We start from the raw sequence: 15,972 nt of genomic DNA, 5'->3' as shown, positions 1-15,972 counted from the left end.
ACGGAGACTTGAGGACAGGCATAGTCTCAAACCAAAGGTTTGCTCTGCAGCTCAAAGACAGAGCCGTGAGGGTCCACGAGGAAAGAGCAGGTACGGTACCCACAGAGCGCTCTGTCCAGACACGCCGAGGCCGTCGCGCCTACACCGCCCCCAGCTGTGAGGACGAGGAGGAGGGGGGGCTACGTGCTGGATCAGGCAGCTCTCCTTATAATGAACTTCTGTTAGGAGGTCTGAAAAGCTCATATCGTACATGCGACCCCGCCCTCAGAGCTGCCGATGGCTGTGAGGTCGTTAACTGGACCGGATTTAACGCGTCCTGCTCGGTGGCTGTGTTATTCTGGCTCAGTGCGAGTGTGTGCCGCTTTCATGGCTGGCATGACTGCGGCTCTTTGTGGAGAAGGCTAAATAAGGTCAGCAGAGCTTTGTCTGCGGGTGTGTTTAAAGCATCAGCTGTCGAGGCTCAGCTGACCAGAATGTCCTGGAAGGACGGGAGGCGGTGAAATCAGCCCCGAGGCCCCGACAAGCGCTCCAATGCAGCGGGAGGAGACAGACTGAAAGCTGGCTGTCCTACAGCTGGATCGTGTGTTTGTGTCAGAGCTCGTTCTGTCTGCAGATCTGTTAATGAAACCCTCGTGAGCGCCAAAGCCCAACGCTGCCCATCCATCATAACCACAACCACGTCTAATCCCCGCTCGGAGAGAGGAGGCAGCTTTGCAACGTGCACGTCAACGCTGCTTCTGATTTTATCTGTTTTGATTTTATATACTGTTGTTTGTTTGTTTGTTTGTTAACTAGTTAGTTAGTTTATTTGCTTGTTTTATTCAATTTTAAATCATGCTTTTTATTTGTTCTTGTTTCTAATGTCTCTGTAAAGCACTTTGAATCACCTTGTTGTTGAATTGTGCTATACAAATAAACTTGCCTTGCCTTGCTTCTGCAAGCACGAAAGCAAAAACCTCAATTGTCTCAACACAATCAAACAGGATGTAATAACTCGCCCGAGGAGCACGGCGGTCTCTGGAGCCGCTCGATAGTTTAGAAAGAGGAGAAACCGGAGAAAAGCAGGGGAGGCGAGTGAGTCAGTCCATAAAGGGGGAAATTACAGTGCGGAGCACGCTCAGTAAACAGTGTTTGTAGACATGCACGTCCACGCAGCGCTGCAGGCCGGCCCAAAATCCACACGCAGCATTTTAATGCTATTTGTGGCAGAGCTGATTTAATGAGTCAGATAACAGCCATTACGGTCCCACGCCTCGAGGAACCGGCAGACAGCAAGGCTAACTCCCACACAACAGCAAGTCTGAGAACGGCGTCCCAGGTCACAGATAAAGGGAAATGAACAACAATGGGAGCAAAGGCAGGGAGGCATGGAAAAAGATCGGCATTTCCCACACAGAGGCTCACTCAGACACTCAGGTACACAAACACAAGTGCAGGGAGGCAAATCCTGATCTCATCCACTGCTGAACTTCTAAGTTTGCTCCCATCAAACGACCTGAAACACTCAAACAGATCCATGTATGCTACACTGCACACAGCCTGTCCCCTCACATCACACCAACTCTGAGGGAACGACTAACGAGCAAAACAGCAGGAACGAGGCAGAAACACCGACTCGGCCAATCACTGCAGCTGATATGTTCATCCAGCCACCCGTCCTCTGACAAGTCTCTGAAAGTCGCTCCTCTGACCCTGACCATCGTCGGCTCTGCTCGGTTCATTCTGAGCGCGCTCAGTAATCAGAGGAGATGCTGGGATGACCTCCAGCAGGTCTGTGGTGACCCTGGATGGGTTGGTATGGAAACCGAGCCAGTTTCATGGACTAATCAGAATTTTTCTTTGAGATTTGTGAATCATTTCCACGATAATGCGACTCACAGTTCTCTGCCACAGTAACAGGAAGTCATTGTGTTTGCTGTGATCCGTTTGACATGTAAACAGTCAAAGACACGCAGGAAGTGAAGCACGGTGTTCCTGCGAAGAAAGGAAATCAGTTCACAGCTTCACAAAGACCACGAACACATGAGACCAGGGCCTGCAGCAGGTGGAGGTCTGGCACTGCAGCCAGGTGAAGCCGCTGAGCCACACAGGTGAGTAAATGTGAGCCTCCGACGTTCTCGCCCGTCTGGCTGCACATCAGCTGCAGGAGCAGAAGCCGAGCGGTGTGAACGGGGCCGACGTGGCCGGCGTCCAGATCACAAACACGAGGCAAAGCCAATTATCATGCAGGACTTGGTGGGCACACAAACCCAGACAAAAGCAACCGGTCCTGTGTGAAAGTGCGGCGTCTGCCCCGCAGCTGCTGCACGCACCTGTAATCTGACCCCAGATCAGGTCACTCAAGGAACCTGCAGCTCGTCTGGCACCGACTCGCAGACCTGCTGGCTTTTTATTTTCTGTTCGCCTCTTTAAAGCTCTGACGCTGAGCTGGGAGGATTTCAGGTTTCTATGAATGTGGCGTGAGCCGGACGGCGAGCGGAGCTGGCTGCCTCCCAGCTCCTCCAGCATCTGAGGGCCACGTGTGCGCCTCACCATGCTCGACGGGCTCTTCGGCTTTGCATGCCGAGCTGCCAGCGGCTGCCGGGCCTGTACGAATCACAGAGTTAAACGAGTACATAACGGCCTCCTCGCAGAGCAGGAGCTCCAAACATGGCCGTGACATTTATCTGGAAAACATCCCGCGTAAGGCTGGATGTTGAGTTCAGCCTCTATGCATGCGTTACCTGTAGCAGGAGGCCACGCCCCCATGATTTTAAATACCTGAAAGAATCACTGCAGCCTTCAGACTCCAGTCACAAAAACAAGAATGTGACCTGTCACAACATGTGAGCTGCCATGTTTGGCATGTTGGTTTGTGTAGTTACAAAAAGATGTAATGTGATTACAGTTACAGCTCCCTGCAGAGAACTAAAGCTGGGAGTAAAACACATCCTTCAGCCTGACGAGGCGTCTGTGCACACGTGCACTGACCGACACGCTCCCCACACAATCCACAATCAGCCTGCGTGTTCCAAAACAGCCAATCACAGACGTGCACCATACGGACCCACTGATGAATCGCGTGGCTGCAGGTGGGGGCCCAGCGGAGAGCCCGGCTGTGCAAATGTTTGTTCAAATTAACCAAAAATCCAGTAAAAACAAACTCCAATAATAACAGGAAGTTCAAAACTGCTTTCTAAGTTTAAGGGCGGAGTCCTGCAGCGCGGTGAGAGGCGAGGTTAAACCCTCAGCGACTGCAGGTTTGTGCCCCGACACGAGACCCAAGGAGTTGGTTTGTATCTCGGCCGGTCGGCCTGAGCGAGCAAAGCTGTGGGGATTTCTGGCTCTGCATTCCACTGTGCTGCCGACACCGAGCCCCACAAACCCTGACTACAGCACATTCCAGCGGCCGCGCCGCTGCCCGTCACGCAGGCAGATATCGGGCCGTTTGGGGAGAGGACACTACCAGTGTCTCAGCCCCGTGACACGAATGCACGCCGAGCTGACTCACAGCGCACATCCCTGTGTGAGCCACTAATACCGAAAACAACCAGTTTATACCCCATGTTGGCAAAACAGGACCATTCGTCCCACTGCTGCAAATCCCTGAGAAGATGTGCAGAGACCGTGAGTCTCAAACAGGCGTCCACAGAGGACACAGCTGACAAATACACACAAACCTCCATGTGTGGAGGCCCGAGAGCCAAACAGGAACGCTGCGGGCACAAAACCAGGACGGTCTTTGTGTCGTGACCCAGATTCAACAAGACATTTCACACAGAGATCATCTTTCCTCTTCATAAAGGAAATCAGCACTTTGTATTTATCTCAGTTATCTTTGTCTAATATTAACATTTAAATGTGACAAGTATGCAAAAAACAGCGCTGCACGCTCTGACGTGGCTGTGACATCATCGAATCAGGCGGGCCTAAACAAACAAAGTCAGCTCTGCCTGATATTTACATGACATCATCAACTTCAGCTTCTGTGACTCTAACATCATCATCCTCCAGCTGAGCCCACACCTTCACACCAAGCAGACCAATCGGTGCTGGGAGGAGCTCGTGGAGAGCGACATCATCTCTAACAGTCACTCACATAAACACGTGAACAGCACGTGTGCTGTTTCGACTTTAATCACAAATATCTGAACAGAGCTGTAATACCAAGGTAGTAAAGGTTTAGCAGGACAGACACGGGCTGACGTGAAGCATCATCTCCCACCTCTGTGATATTATCACTTTAAATTCCTCCCACGGCACGCCGCCAGCTGGACTCGGGGGCCGTTCCTGTGGAGCCACAGACGGAGGTCAGAAAGAATCTGCAGCAGCTGCGAGCTCGTCCTGAAACCACCTCACAGCTCACGGTAGAAACTGTGAAAGAGTTTCAGATGAAGGGCTCGTCGCGTCACACGCAGCGGTGACGATGACCGGTGCTGAGCATTGAAGATGCATTTACACCTCGACCAGCAGGCTGAGATCAGCGCTTGAACAGGCCTTTCATCTGTGGCCACACACATCCTCCTCCATCCTCCTCTGGGGTATGTGGGCAGCGCCGCCGCCGAGGGCTGACGGGCAGGGAACGGCTAATTCTGGCACGCCTGGCTGAGTTGCCCCCTTTGTCCTGGATGAAGCTATTTATAGTGCGGCGTATGACGTGCCCGCTTAAAGACAAAGGGGCCACATGTTTGGGACGGACAGATGTGGAGCTGTGTGTTCTCCCGCTGAGCCGAGCCGCTACGACATGCTGACCAGCGCATGCCGGAGAATTTCCGTCCTTTCATGGCAGAGGAAGAAAAACATGAACAACAAAAAGTTCCAAAGACAATCAGAGAAGGAAGGGGAGGTCACTGAGACGCACTACACCACGGCGAGGACGCTGTGGGCGTGAGGGCCTCGGTTTGGGAGAGGTCAGCTGACCCAGGCTGGGAGTCGGTGCTGACGAGGCCCGCCACAGGGTCAGAGCTCACTGTGGAGAAACGAGCCAACACGAGGAAGGGCAGCAGCACTGCCGCTCACAATCGTCTTCATCTTTCTTTTACTCATCCTCGCCGCTCTAACGTGTCTCTGAAACGCCACGAGGCGCCGCACGCAGACGCAGCATCGTGACAGCATCAGTGGTTCTCCTCCAAACACGCCAAAGCGAGCAGATCCAGATGTGCGAGGCGAGGCTTCCGTTTTAAAAGCAGAGGGAGAGTTTGCGCCCCCTCGCTCGCTGAAACTCTCTCAAGTCTTTGTCTCTCCGCCCTCTCCATCCTTCTTCTGTGGTTTCTTCTCCTCGGACGCTCCATCAGATGTTGTGCTCCTTGCTGAGGCTGTAAGACAGTCGTGCTTGATGCAGAGATTCTGAGACCACCTGTTTCCTGATGCCCGGTCACAATGGCCGTCAGAGCGTGGAAAAACGTCCGTGCTCCCGATGTGCAGTCTGCTTCCAGCGTGGCTCTTCTTCTCCACACTCGGGCTGAGGGACGGCTGTCCTCAACCGAACAGCGAGGAGCTGCTCGGTATGGCAAAACGTCTGATTCAGGTGCATGCAGAGACCATGATTATAAACAAATAAATAAACAATCAATAAACAATAAACAAGGAAGAACTGAACTCTCACAGAACAGCTGGGCAGGGAACAGCTGGGGAGGGAACGCCCCCCCCAGAGGACTTTTTAGCCCAATACTCTGACCCAAACCTTCCTACCCGGCCTGAAGGTCGGGCTCAGCGTCAGATACGAGCTCAGGCCTCAACAAAGCCCAGAATGAAAGCACAGCAGAATAATCACATCTATAACTCACATATTTACATTTTCAATAAAAAACTGAAGCAAAGATCTTTGACGTCACAGCTAGAAAACGACCACACCCACCCGGACATCAGCTGACCCCCACCCTCACTGTGTTTATCTTTCTCATATTTATTTTATATTTACAGTGAACAAAGCGTCAGAGCTGTTCTACTCAGAAAAACTATAAATCACATAACTGCAGTTTTTGGAAACGTCGCTGGGACAAATATGAAGAACACAAACGGTGCGAGACCCCTGATTGGCTCCGGTGTACAAATGCAAACACACAAGAAGCAAAAAGCAACACCAGGATCTGCTGATGTGTCCCTAAAACACCAGCTGGGACAGTTTAGGGGGACACAAGCCCCAGAATCTAACTTCAGCTTCATACCAGCTTGGTTGGACCTCTTTCAAAGACCTGCAGGCTTCCTGTGACCTCACAGATCGACTTTTAAGGTGGATCCATCGGATTCCTCCTGAGCTCAGCCTGCGGTGTCCTGAAAGATTTCCTCTTCTCCAGCTCGGAGACCCTAAAAGCGCCTCTCCTGCACTCTCTGATCCCCAGAACCTGCAGCAGCACGGCTCGGTGTGCACACGTCCCCCTCCACCCTCACTAACACTAACTCGGACCGTGTCTCGGGCCTCCCCCTCCGCAGGCTTGCGGATCGAGCCGCTCTCCGCCGGGAGAAAGTACTCACAGGATGGTGGTCTGCGGAGAGACCGCCGGCACCGTCTCCAGGTTCAGATGCATACATCTCACCGTGGTCCGGAAACACAGGCAGCGGCTCGGACAGCACAGGCCGAACCGCCGAACCGCGCAGAGCAGCAGCAGAGAGGAGAGCAGCGCAGCCCGCAGCGCCATTTCTAACCGAGCAGAGCCGAGCGACCAGCTGCCCCCTCACACACACAGACACACACTCAGAGAGGAGGAGGAGAGGCAGCACACACACACACGCAGGCTGGAAGCTCGCAGCCCGGCTGTCCTTCTCTGAGCGGAGCTCCTGAAACAATGAAGGAAACTTTCTGAAGTTTCACCGACCAATGATTCTGAGCAGGACAAAGCTGCAGTTTCTCTGCCCACCGGCAGGGGCAGCAGGGAGTCCGCCCCGTGCACTCGCATGTTAGAACTTCACAGCAGAAACAAACATGTTTACAGCCGGATACACACACAGTCCTCCCGCTTTCTTCTAAAGGAGATCATATGCAGCAGTACCATCGCTCAGCGAGCTCACGGCTCCAACATCCCTGCAACTTCTGTTGTAGCAACTTTTATATTGTAGCAACTTTTATGTTCCAGCAACTTTTATGTTCCAGCAACTTTTATATTGTAGTAACTTTTATATTGTAGTAACTTTTATGTTCCAGCAACTTTTATGTTCCAGCAACTTTTATATTGTAGTAACTTTTTAAACCAACACTGTGTGCACGAAAAGACTTCAGCATGTGGAGACAGTCATTCATAATCATAACTGTATTTGTACAACATGCACACACAGAGCTGCAGAGGAAACACGAACAACAAGGCAGCAGGTCAGGTGTTGTCTACACTTCTCTGCTGCTGATCTTCTGGACAAAAGTCTCCACTCGGGTCTCATCAGTCCAAAGGATGTTGTTCTGGTGCAGCTTTGCAAACCCAGGCTGTGCTGCCATGTTCTTACTAAAGGAAAAGGCGTTCTCCTGCAGGGTCAGTTTTTCTCATTGTACTGTCATGAACTTTGACCTTTAACCTGCTGACTGAGGCCTGTAGAGTCAGACGGGCTCTCAGGGTTTTTCTTCCTGGTTTGAACTGGGACGTCCACTCCCGAGGCTGAAATGATGATGATGGTAAAGGAACATTTTATTTTATGATATTAATTATAGTTATGATTGAAAATATGGCGTTGAATCTGTCCACAGTTAGTGGACACCCGCTCTGTCAACCATAAACGACACATTCATGTCATTTCCATTATTTCTATTCATCTTTGTGTTATCGGCACAGTGAAGCAGCCACAGGTTAAACGTTTGGCTTTGTTGACATCTGCTGGAAAATTCACGAATTACAGCACATACCAGCAAGTAATGACGTCACTATCTTGTTATTATTACGGGTGTTTTAAATGTGTTTTTATTGAGCTAATATTAATTATTTTCTGATTTCCACTCATAAATCCGCTCTTCCAAATTATGCATGTTCATATTAAACGTGACTAAAGTTCCTAATAATGAGCTCAGTGTCTGTGCAGTGATCTCTGTGCTCCTACAGCCGAACAGCTTTATTACTTTTCTTTCTAATCAGTGTTTTTTCTGTTCCGTTTTTATTAGTTTCAGTTTTACTGTCCTTCATTCTTCGTTTCTTATTTAGTGGCAACTCAAACAAAATTCCACAGTAAGAAGACGACGTGGAGGGTCCTTCAGGACCTTAAAGCCTGCGACTGAGGGCGTACTTCCCCTGTAATTAAAACGTCAACTTATTTCATCTGAAATGACAGTATAATTATATTTACCAACAAATACTTTAACAAGTGTGCACTAGAAAAAGGAGGTATAGTTCAGGTTTGTACAGGAAACAAAGAAATACTGTGATTTAAGTGTATAAGTAATTTTATGTAGTACTATCTTTTCTGTGGTTTCCAGCCAAGGAGACACAAATTATAGTGTAAGTAATTTTACTGCTTTGCGTCTCCTTACCTGTAAAATACCCAGAAGTTAGACAAGGTTCAGATGCTTCATAATAAGCCCTGTGATGAAAAAAGTACAGCATACATATGATATGTTGTTTTTTTGGTTAAATTACCAGGAAATTACAGAGTACCTAAAACCTGTTACAGAAGAATTTGTGTCTCTTTTCCTGTAAAACACCTGAAGTTAAGGGTAACTTAGAATTGCTCATGCACCTCGTAAATGTACCTACAGTATCATTTTTTCCTTGACTCGTCCCATCATGCCTTCTGTCTGCCCACTTTTTAACTAAACCCAGAGTTTGGCTAAAACATGACCAATCATTATTTCCACAGTTTGGTTACAAGCACAGTGTCGCCACCAGCTCCAACCTGGCCAAGGAGCTGGAGAAGAACTCCCAGACCAGCTTCACTTACAGCAGCAACAAACCGCAGGGCCGTCGCTCCCAGAGTTCAGAGACTCGGAGACACGAGCCATGAAGGATGTGGCGGCACGACTTCACAGCAACATCAGACCTTTATTTCTAGAAAATCGATAGCTTGTGTTTGAATTTCCTCTTTTTTGTTTCAAAAGTTTCCTTTGCTTTTTATTTCCCTTGAAGTGAAACGCCTCGGTTTAGTTCCAGTCCAGTTTCAGTCTCTAGAATAACCTCGCAGCAGGAGCATGGTTTCTCCGGGCTCCGTGAACTTCCCATCAAACATTAAAACAAACGTGTCTGTGAGTCCAGAAACACTGATCAGGTTTCAACTGCAAAGATGAAACACTGAAGACAGCTGAGTTCCACATCAGACTTCTGATCCTTTCTGCTAACATGTTTATCTCCAGTAAAGAAGCCCCACCAGCCTGACAATCACACTTTATGTTTCTGAGGGGCAGCCAGTCTTATCCAGTCCGAACTGTCAGGTGGAGCTATTAGCCTGCAGCTAATGTGAAACAATGAAACTCAATTTACTGTGACAGTTTGAAACAGCCCTCACTGTCAGCTGCAGGCTGACAGGAGCACAGGAGCCAAATTATCCATCCACCCATCTCCACTTATCCAGGGTCAAGTCTTTGGGAAGCAGATGAAGCGCAGAAGCCCAGACCTCCCTCTCCCAACCAAACTTATCGGGGGGAACAGTCAGGTGTCTGTCCTGGGTCGACCCCGGGTCCTCCTCCTGGTGGGTCACACCAGAACACCTGACCCAACTCAGCTGGCTCCTCAGCAGGTAAGTAGTAATAAAAGGCAAAATTACTGCATGAATGATTCACCTGGATACGTGATGGTCAAAAAACAACAACAAAAAAAAGAGATAGTTTCCTAAAAGTATGTCTAACAGTAATAACTGTCATGTGATCATGCTACCTCAAACTATCAAATCAAGGTCCTAAAGTAGCCCGTAGTATGGATATCATCCATCCATCACTTCTTCTGCCCCAGCTCAGAGTCATGGGGGCCTGTCTTAGCTATCATAGGGCAACAGGTGAGGTACACCCCAGACAGGTGGGTGTGGCCAGCAGCTGAAATTTAGCAATAAATCAATGCAATATTTACACATTACAGTGTAGTAAAAAGGGGACTGTTCAAAAACAAACATACATATTACTAAACAAATGTTAAAATTCAAAGATAAACGTTATGATTATTTACGCTAAATAATAATATTAATCCATTTTATTTATAGCACCTTTAAGACCCTCAAGGTCACCTTACAATAGCACAGAACAGTAGAAACAGTACAATATAAAAATACATAAATAAAATTTAGACATAAGATAAATAAGAAAAAAAAACAAGCATGAAAGTTAGGGTAGGTAAAAAATGGAGATTCATGAGGTAGAGCATAAAGTATAAAATAATAGAGTAAACACTATATTTAGCTGGTTGGACTGCCCCCTCAGAGGAGGGGTCGCCTTATCTTAATGACCTTGTAGTACCATATCACCCTATTGGAGCACTTCGCTCTCACACTGCAGGCCTACTTGTTGTTCCTAGAGTATTTAAAAGTAGAATGGGAGGCAGAGCCTTCAGTTTTCAGGCCCCTCTTCTGTGGAACCAGCTTCCAGTTTGTACTGGAAATACGTTTGAACTAGCTGCGATGCTACAGGCTCAGGCTGCTGGGGACTTCCCATGATGCACCTGTCTCACATCTTTTCACTGTGGTTACACACCAAAGCAGACGTCTGCTTCTGTCGGAAGTCACTTCCTGTTAAAAGGGAGTTCTTCTTTCCCACTGTTGCCAAGTGCTGCTCAGATTGTTGGGGTCATCTCACAAGATAAAGCATTCTCAGACGATAGCTGATATGAGCCGGTGTTATATCAATAAAACACAGCTGAAATAAACCTGAACAACGAAGCCGACAGTGAGTCGGTCCACACAGACTCCCATGTTAAAACTTAAACACATTGCTTTGGTACCTACAGATAATTTCCACTTCATAACACCTGTATGGGGGGGAGACTGTTATAACCTACCTGTTTGCATTATTAGGGGTGTGGCTTCTGACTGACAGGTGGACAGAGAAACAAGCAGCTCTCTGTTAGGCTTCACCTGAGCTAACTGGAGTCCCTGAACTGGACCTCTTGAACGTGTTTGTGTTGTTGGAGCCTTTCAGCGCATTTTTAATGACATCATCTGACCAATAACACGGCTGCTGTGAGGTCACTGTACTAACAGACCATTCATGAGGTCTCAGTTTCAGCTTTGGTGACATTCTTGGATTTTAATTGGATGTTACTGACCATGGAATGTCACCTCTCTGGTGGGGAAGGAGCCTGAGTTAGTGCGTGAGGTTGAGAGGTTCCGGCTAGATACAGTCGGGCTCACCTCTACGCATGGCTTGGGCTCTGGAACCAGTCTCCTGGAGAGGGGCTGGACTCTGTCTCAGTCTGGAGTTGCCCCTGGTGAGAGGCGGCGGGCTGGGGTGGGTATTCTAATATCCCCTCGGCTTGCTGCCGGTACGTTGGGGTTCTTCCCGGTGAATGAGAGGGTTTGTTCCCTGCGCCTTAGGGTCAGGGAACGGGTCCTGACTGTCATCTGCGCTTATGCGCCGAGTGGCAGTTCAGAGTACCCAGCCAAGTTGCGGAGGGCTTTCACTTAGGTGGCCTCAGAATCTCTTCTCTGCTTTTCGCGGATGATGTGGTTCTGTTGGCTTCATTGGGTGAGGGCCTCCAGCTCACACTGGAACGGTTTGCAGCCGAGTGTGAAGCAGCGGGAATGAAGATCAGCACCTCCAAACGGACGCTGCACCGGTCCGTCGTGGAGAAGAGGGAGCTGAGCGTAAAAGCGAAGCTCTCAATTTACCGGTTGATCTACATCCCTACCCTCACCTATGGCCACGAGCTGTGGGTAGCGAAAGAACGAGCGGCAGAAATGAGCTTCCTCCGAAGGGTGGCTGGCCTCTCCCTTAGGGATAGGGTGAGAAGTTCAGCCATCCGGGAAGGGCTCAGAGTAGAGCTGCTGCTGCTCCACATCGAAAGGAGCCAGCTGAGGTGGTTCGGGCATCTGACAAGGATGCCTCCTAGGTGAGGTGTTCCAGGCCCCGGGGCAGACCCAGGACACGCTGGAGAGATTATATCTCTCGGCTGGTCTGGGAACGCCTTGGTGTTCCCCTGGATAAACTGGAGGAGGTGGCTGGGGAGTAGGACGGTCTGGGCTTCTCTGCTTGGGCTGCTGCCTCCGCGACCCGGCCCCAGATAAAGCGGATGAAGATGGATGGATGGATGTTACTGAGCACTGATTAGCAGGTATGTGTGTCTGTGTGAAGCTAGCGTGTCCAGATATGGTCTAGAAACAAAAACAACAACCTGTGGTGAAAACACACAGGAGATGATTCAACTTTATTCATAAAGTTTACGACATCATTTCCTGACGCCCGTCGCGAGCTGTAACCCGTCGAAGTGCTGCAGCGTCACACGAAGAACACAAAGAAATAGTTTCCAGGTCTCTGGCAACACATTTGTCTTTATTCTGAGTTTAAGATGTGTCAACATCCAGCATGACAAAAATTGTACAAAGTTCACAATTTATAAATGAAATATCACAGCAACTTGTGATCTCACACATTTATAGCAAAATTAAAATGTCAACAAATCCATGCTGTGTAGTACAAAAATAAATCAAACTTCAGTTCCACAGAGAGCACAATAGTTTATACAAAATCCTGTCTTTGTTGATGGTCACTGAACTCAACCTCCAACTAAATCAGCTGGCTCCGACTAAATAATAAACTCTGATGAATTCACAATAGTTTCTATGAAAGGTTCTAAATATGCGACGACCTCTTTGCGTTCCCTATAGATAGTCACAGATACTCTTTTTCAGGCTTGTTATTTATGTCCCAACGTCAGATGAGCAGCCGGTTTGTGCTTTAAAGTCCCTCCTCCATGTTCACTGGTAATGAGAATTAATTCAAAAACTGGTACTAGCTATTACTCTACTGAAGCGTTACTATATTGGCAAAAAGCTGCAGACACGATGCTGTGGAAAAAGGCGTACGCAGTCATGGATGATGGGAAGCAGAGTCCCGACAGAGGACGGTAAAGTACAATAGATGAGATTCGGTCAGGTGAACGACGACGAGCACCGTTGGCATTCGCTCTCCAGAAGGCAAATCCTGAACGTGAGCGCTAACGACTAGGACGACTAGGAGAAGGGAGGGGCGCGCACAGCGGCGTGGCCCCATTATTTTTTATTCAAACCTCGAACTGATTGACTATTTAACCATTTGTACAGTGATTAGATATAAAGTGCTGCGGGGGATAACTTCATCTTCCTAAAACAGAGCAAAAATGGCTGAATGTTTTTACACTCGATAGTAGCCTACAGCTAACTGCTATGGTTTGAACCAAGTCCCTGTTCTTCCTCTCTCAGTGGTACGAAATCCGATCGTGTGCCAGAGAGGTCACCTGGGAAATTGCACGCCGCCGTACGTAAGGATAATATCTTCAAGGACAAGTGCAAATAGTCTACTGGCACATAAGTGGGGACAGTGACCCTGTAAGTCCCGCTGTCATACTCTATAAATACTCTTTACAAAACCCTCGGAAACCCTCGCTTCAGGCTCTCGGGTACTGCTTTTAGCTTCTGTAAGAACATCAAAACATGGAAACGAAGGTGTCCCTGTGCAAAGTCGTACAGAAAAAAAGTGGAACTCATATACTTCTGCTCCTAAAACTCCACGTCCAGGTTCCCTCCTCCTTTTTTAAAAAGACTTTTTGTATTAAAAGATTTGTATAAAAATCAATATTTTACATTACAGGCTATATTAAAAAGATTCCTGTTACCCCGCTATGCTTATAAACAAGAGATTGCATATACCCAACCAACGTTTTTCCTTTGCAGATTGCATCGCCTCCCTGCTAGAAACCATAGTTCTGATATTGCAGAGACGTTTCCCACACGAGTCTCCAAATTGAGCAGATTTGATAGCAGAGAGCTCTCTGTAGGTCTTTTCTACTAATTAACGATGAGCATGTGAACATGACGCGTTCCCCTAGGACTCAATTGGCTCTCCTAGGTAACGGGATTTCCACCATCGGGTTTCCGTGTAATGATGTTTCCAATAGAACTGTTCATACATACATTCATACAAACATCAGGTCAGTTTCCTCTCCGGGTTCGTTTACAGCACCGATTTTAAAAATGCCCCCACCTGCAGCTGCACGTCTTTTCTTTAAAACAAAGCACAAACTTTTCTCGAGCATTGGCAGAAAATAAAGCGATCCGCAAAGCCAGTTCTTGTTCTGGAACAATCTACACGCAAGAAGAAGAAGAAGACGAAGAAGAAGAAGGAGGAGGAAAAAAACATTGAAAAGTCCAGAATCGTCCACAGGAGAAAAATCCTCCTCCATCGCTGCGTTTCGCTTCCACCGTCCACCTTTTTTTCCATCTCGAATGCTTCGTGGCCACGCGTTAAAAAGAGCTCACGTTCCGTTAGCGTTAGCTTACTGTTCAGAAATATACACTAAAAATGTGCATACATGAGCAGCTAGAAACATACATGACACTATGTGAGCTCATATGAAAACGTACAAAATGTGAATGTCCTCAAAAACCGATTCTCTCCCTCACAGCGAGACCCAGAAAGAAAAGAGAGAACGAAAAGCTCTTCCTACACTTAGAGCCTCGCAATTTTTTCAGAGAACAGAATTTAGAATATATAACACTTTAGTGCGCCGGACCGAGGAGATCAAACCATCGCTGCCTGTTTGTACGTGGATTCTGATTCGCCGCCCACACCTGCGGCGGGAACAAAAAGTCTCCCTTTGCTGATTGGTTGATTACACCTGGATCCCTTGGACGGCTTGCTTGATGTTTTCCAACAGTGCTTTGTTCTCGGGGCTCTGGTACTGCTCCTGGTTTGTGTACATGTCCGTCAGAGTGGTGACGTAGGCGTCAAAGTTCTGCTCGCTGATTGGCTCCTGCAGGAAAACAAAAAGCACCACATGGACACCGTCAGAGGCAAAAAATCATCAATCACTACAAACTCCATGTTAGAGTAAAACGCTGTTAACTCAAGGGCCGGAGTCCTGCAGGTTTTAATCTCACCCTGGGTCAGCACACCATCACCAGGCCTCTGGAGAACTTCAGGACATGCTGAGGAGGTCCTTTATCCATTTAAACCAGGACACATCTAAAACCTACAGAACCTGGAGCTCCCCACCCCTGTGCTAAAGCATCACTGGTACATGAGCACAAACAGAAGGAACACGGACACGTGAAGTACGGAAGCAAAGAAATGCCAAAACCACTCAACGCATCACAGACAGCTGCACACGCTCACTGCTGGACCTCCTCGTACATACGGACCAGGATGTGGATCCAGCTCTCCGTCAGACCTGTTCCTCTGCTCTTCGGTCCAGTTCTTATGTCATGTTCATACCTTAGCCTTTCCCTTCATTCAGACTGGCTTCCTGACAGTCGTTTCTCACTGAGATCATGTCTGATCAATCCAGATCATCTCTCAGGCCCTCTGTCAGGTTTCTGCTTGTTCCTCTCGTTCTTAAAGACGGATCATCAGCTAACTGCTCTTTAGGAATCACCTTGTTGGTACAAAAATACTGTTTTAGAGTCGGCTAAAGAAACAGGAACAAGTGTTTGTGTGACAGGCTGCTGGTAACAAAGTTAGGTCAGTGTTAGTTAATGATGATGATTGGGCAGATGGACTGAACTCAAAGAAAACGCTTCAGAAAGCAGAACTGTTGCTCATGAGCACTTCAAAAATGACAAGAGTCCTGCTCTCATAAACAATAAGTGGTGGCCCAAGACTTTTGCACAGTGCTGTAACTTCCTGTTCTTTGTAAAGCATGACAGCATGAAGACGTCAACCTTGTCATCGTTGCGTTGGAGGACACATCACTGGATGAAGCTCTCAGTCAGTTTAGCGTCTGCACTCATGCTTTAATGACATCATCTCCTCGCGTCAGCATCACGAGGATCAGGTGACGCTGAGGTCGAGAGGTGGCAGAGGTCCCAAATCCTCCTGCGGGCTGTTGATGATGGTGGAGTCCAACACTGGTTCCTCCAAAGTCTGTGTCCAGTGAGAATTCAGAGAAACTCGGGACCGGTCTCTGC

The 15,972-nt window shown here is 48.2% G+C and overlaps 2 protein-coding genes across 13 annotated transcripts in view; both read right to left on the bottom strand.

The window, feature by feature from the left end:
• pxdn (peroxidasin) overlaps nucleotides 1-6,861 on the bottom strand; it is a 35,581-nt gene extending 28,720 nt beyond the window's left edge. For all 4 annotated transcript variants that reach the window (XR_014916658.1, XM_085440903.1, XM_085440904.1 and 1 more), the window contains exon 1: nucleotides 6,454-6,861. Coding sequence is in view for 3 of the 4 variants with exons in the window: in XM_085440903.1 (XP_085297029.1) it covers nucleotides 6,454-6,617 (164 nt within the window). In the remaining variant the exon portion in view is untranslated. The remainder of the gene's footprint in view (nucleotides 1-6,453) is intronic.
• Nucleotides 6,862-12,342: 5,481 nt separating this feature from the next.
• Nucleotides 12,343-15,972, bottom strand: part of myt1lb (myelin transcription factor 1-like, b) — a 105,249-nt gene continuing 101,619 nt past the window's right edge. For all 9 annotated transcript variants that reach the window (XM_085442390.1, XM_085442389.1, XM_085442393.1 and 6 more), the window contains one exon: nucleotides 12,343-14,819. In XM_085442390.1, the coding sequence (XP_085298516.1) occupies nucleotides 14,679-14,819 (141 nt within the window). In that variant the 3' untranslated portion in view covers nucleotides 12,343-14,678. The remainder of the gene's footprint in view (nucleotides 14,820-15,972) is intronic.

The sequence above is a fragment of the Copadichromis virginalis genome, linkage group LG19 (genome assembly GCF_057382275.1).
Source record: "Copadichromis virginalis isolate Kocher_CV1m ecotype Utaka linkage group LG19, C_Virginalis_male_GT1.1, whole genome shotgun sequence".
Taxonomy (NCBI): Eukaryota; Metazoa; Chordata; class Actinopteri; order Cichliformes; family Cichlidae; genus Copadichromis; species Copadichromis virginalis.
Note: the sequence above shows the minus strand (reverse complement) of the source record. Positions and strands in the feature narration are given on the sequence as shown.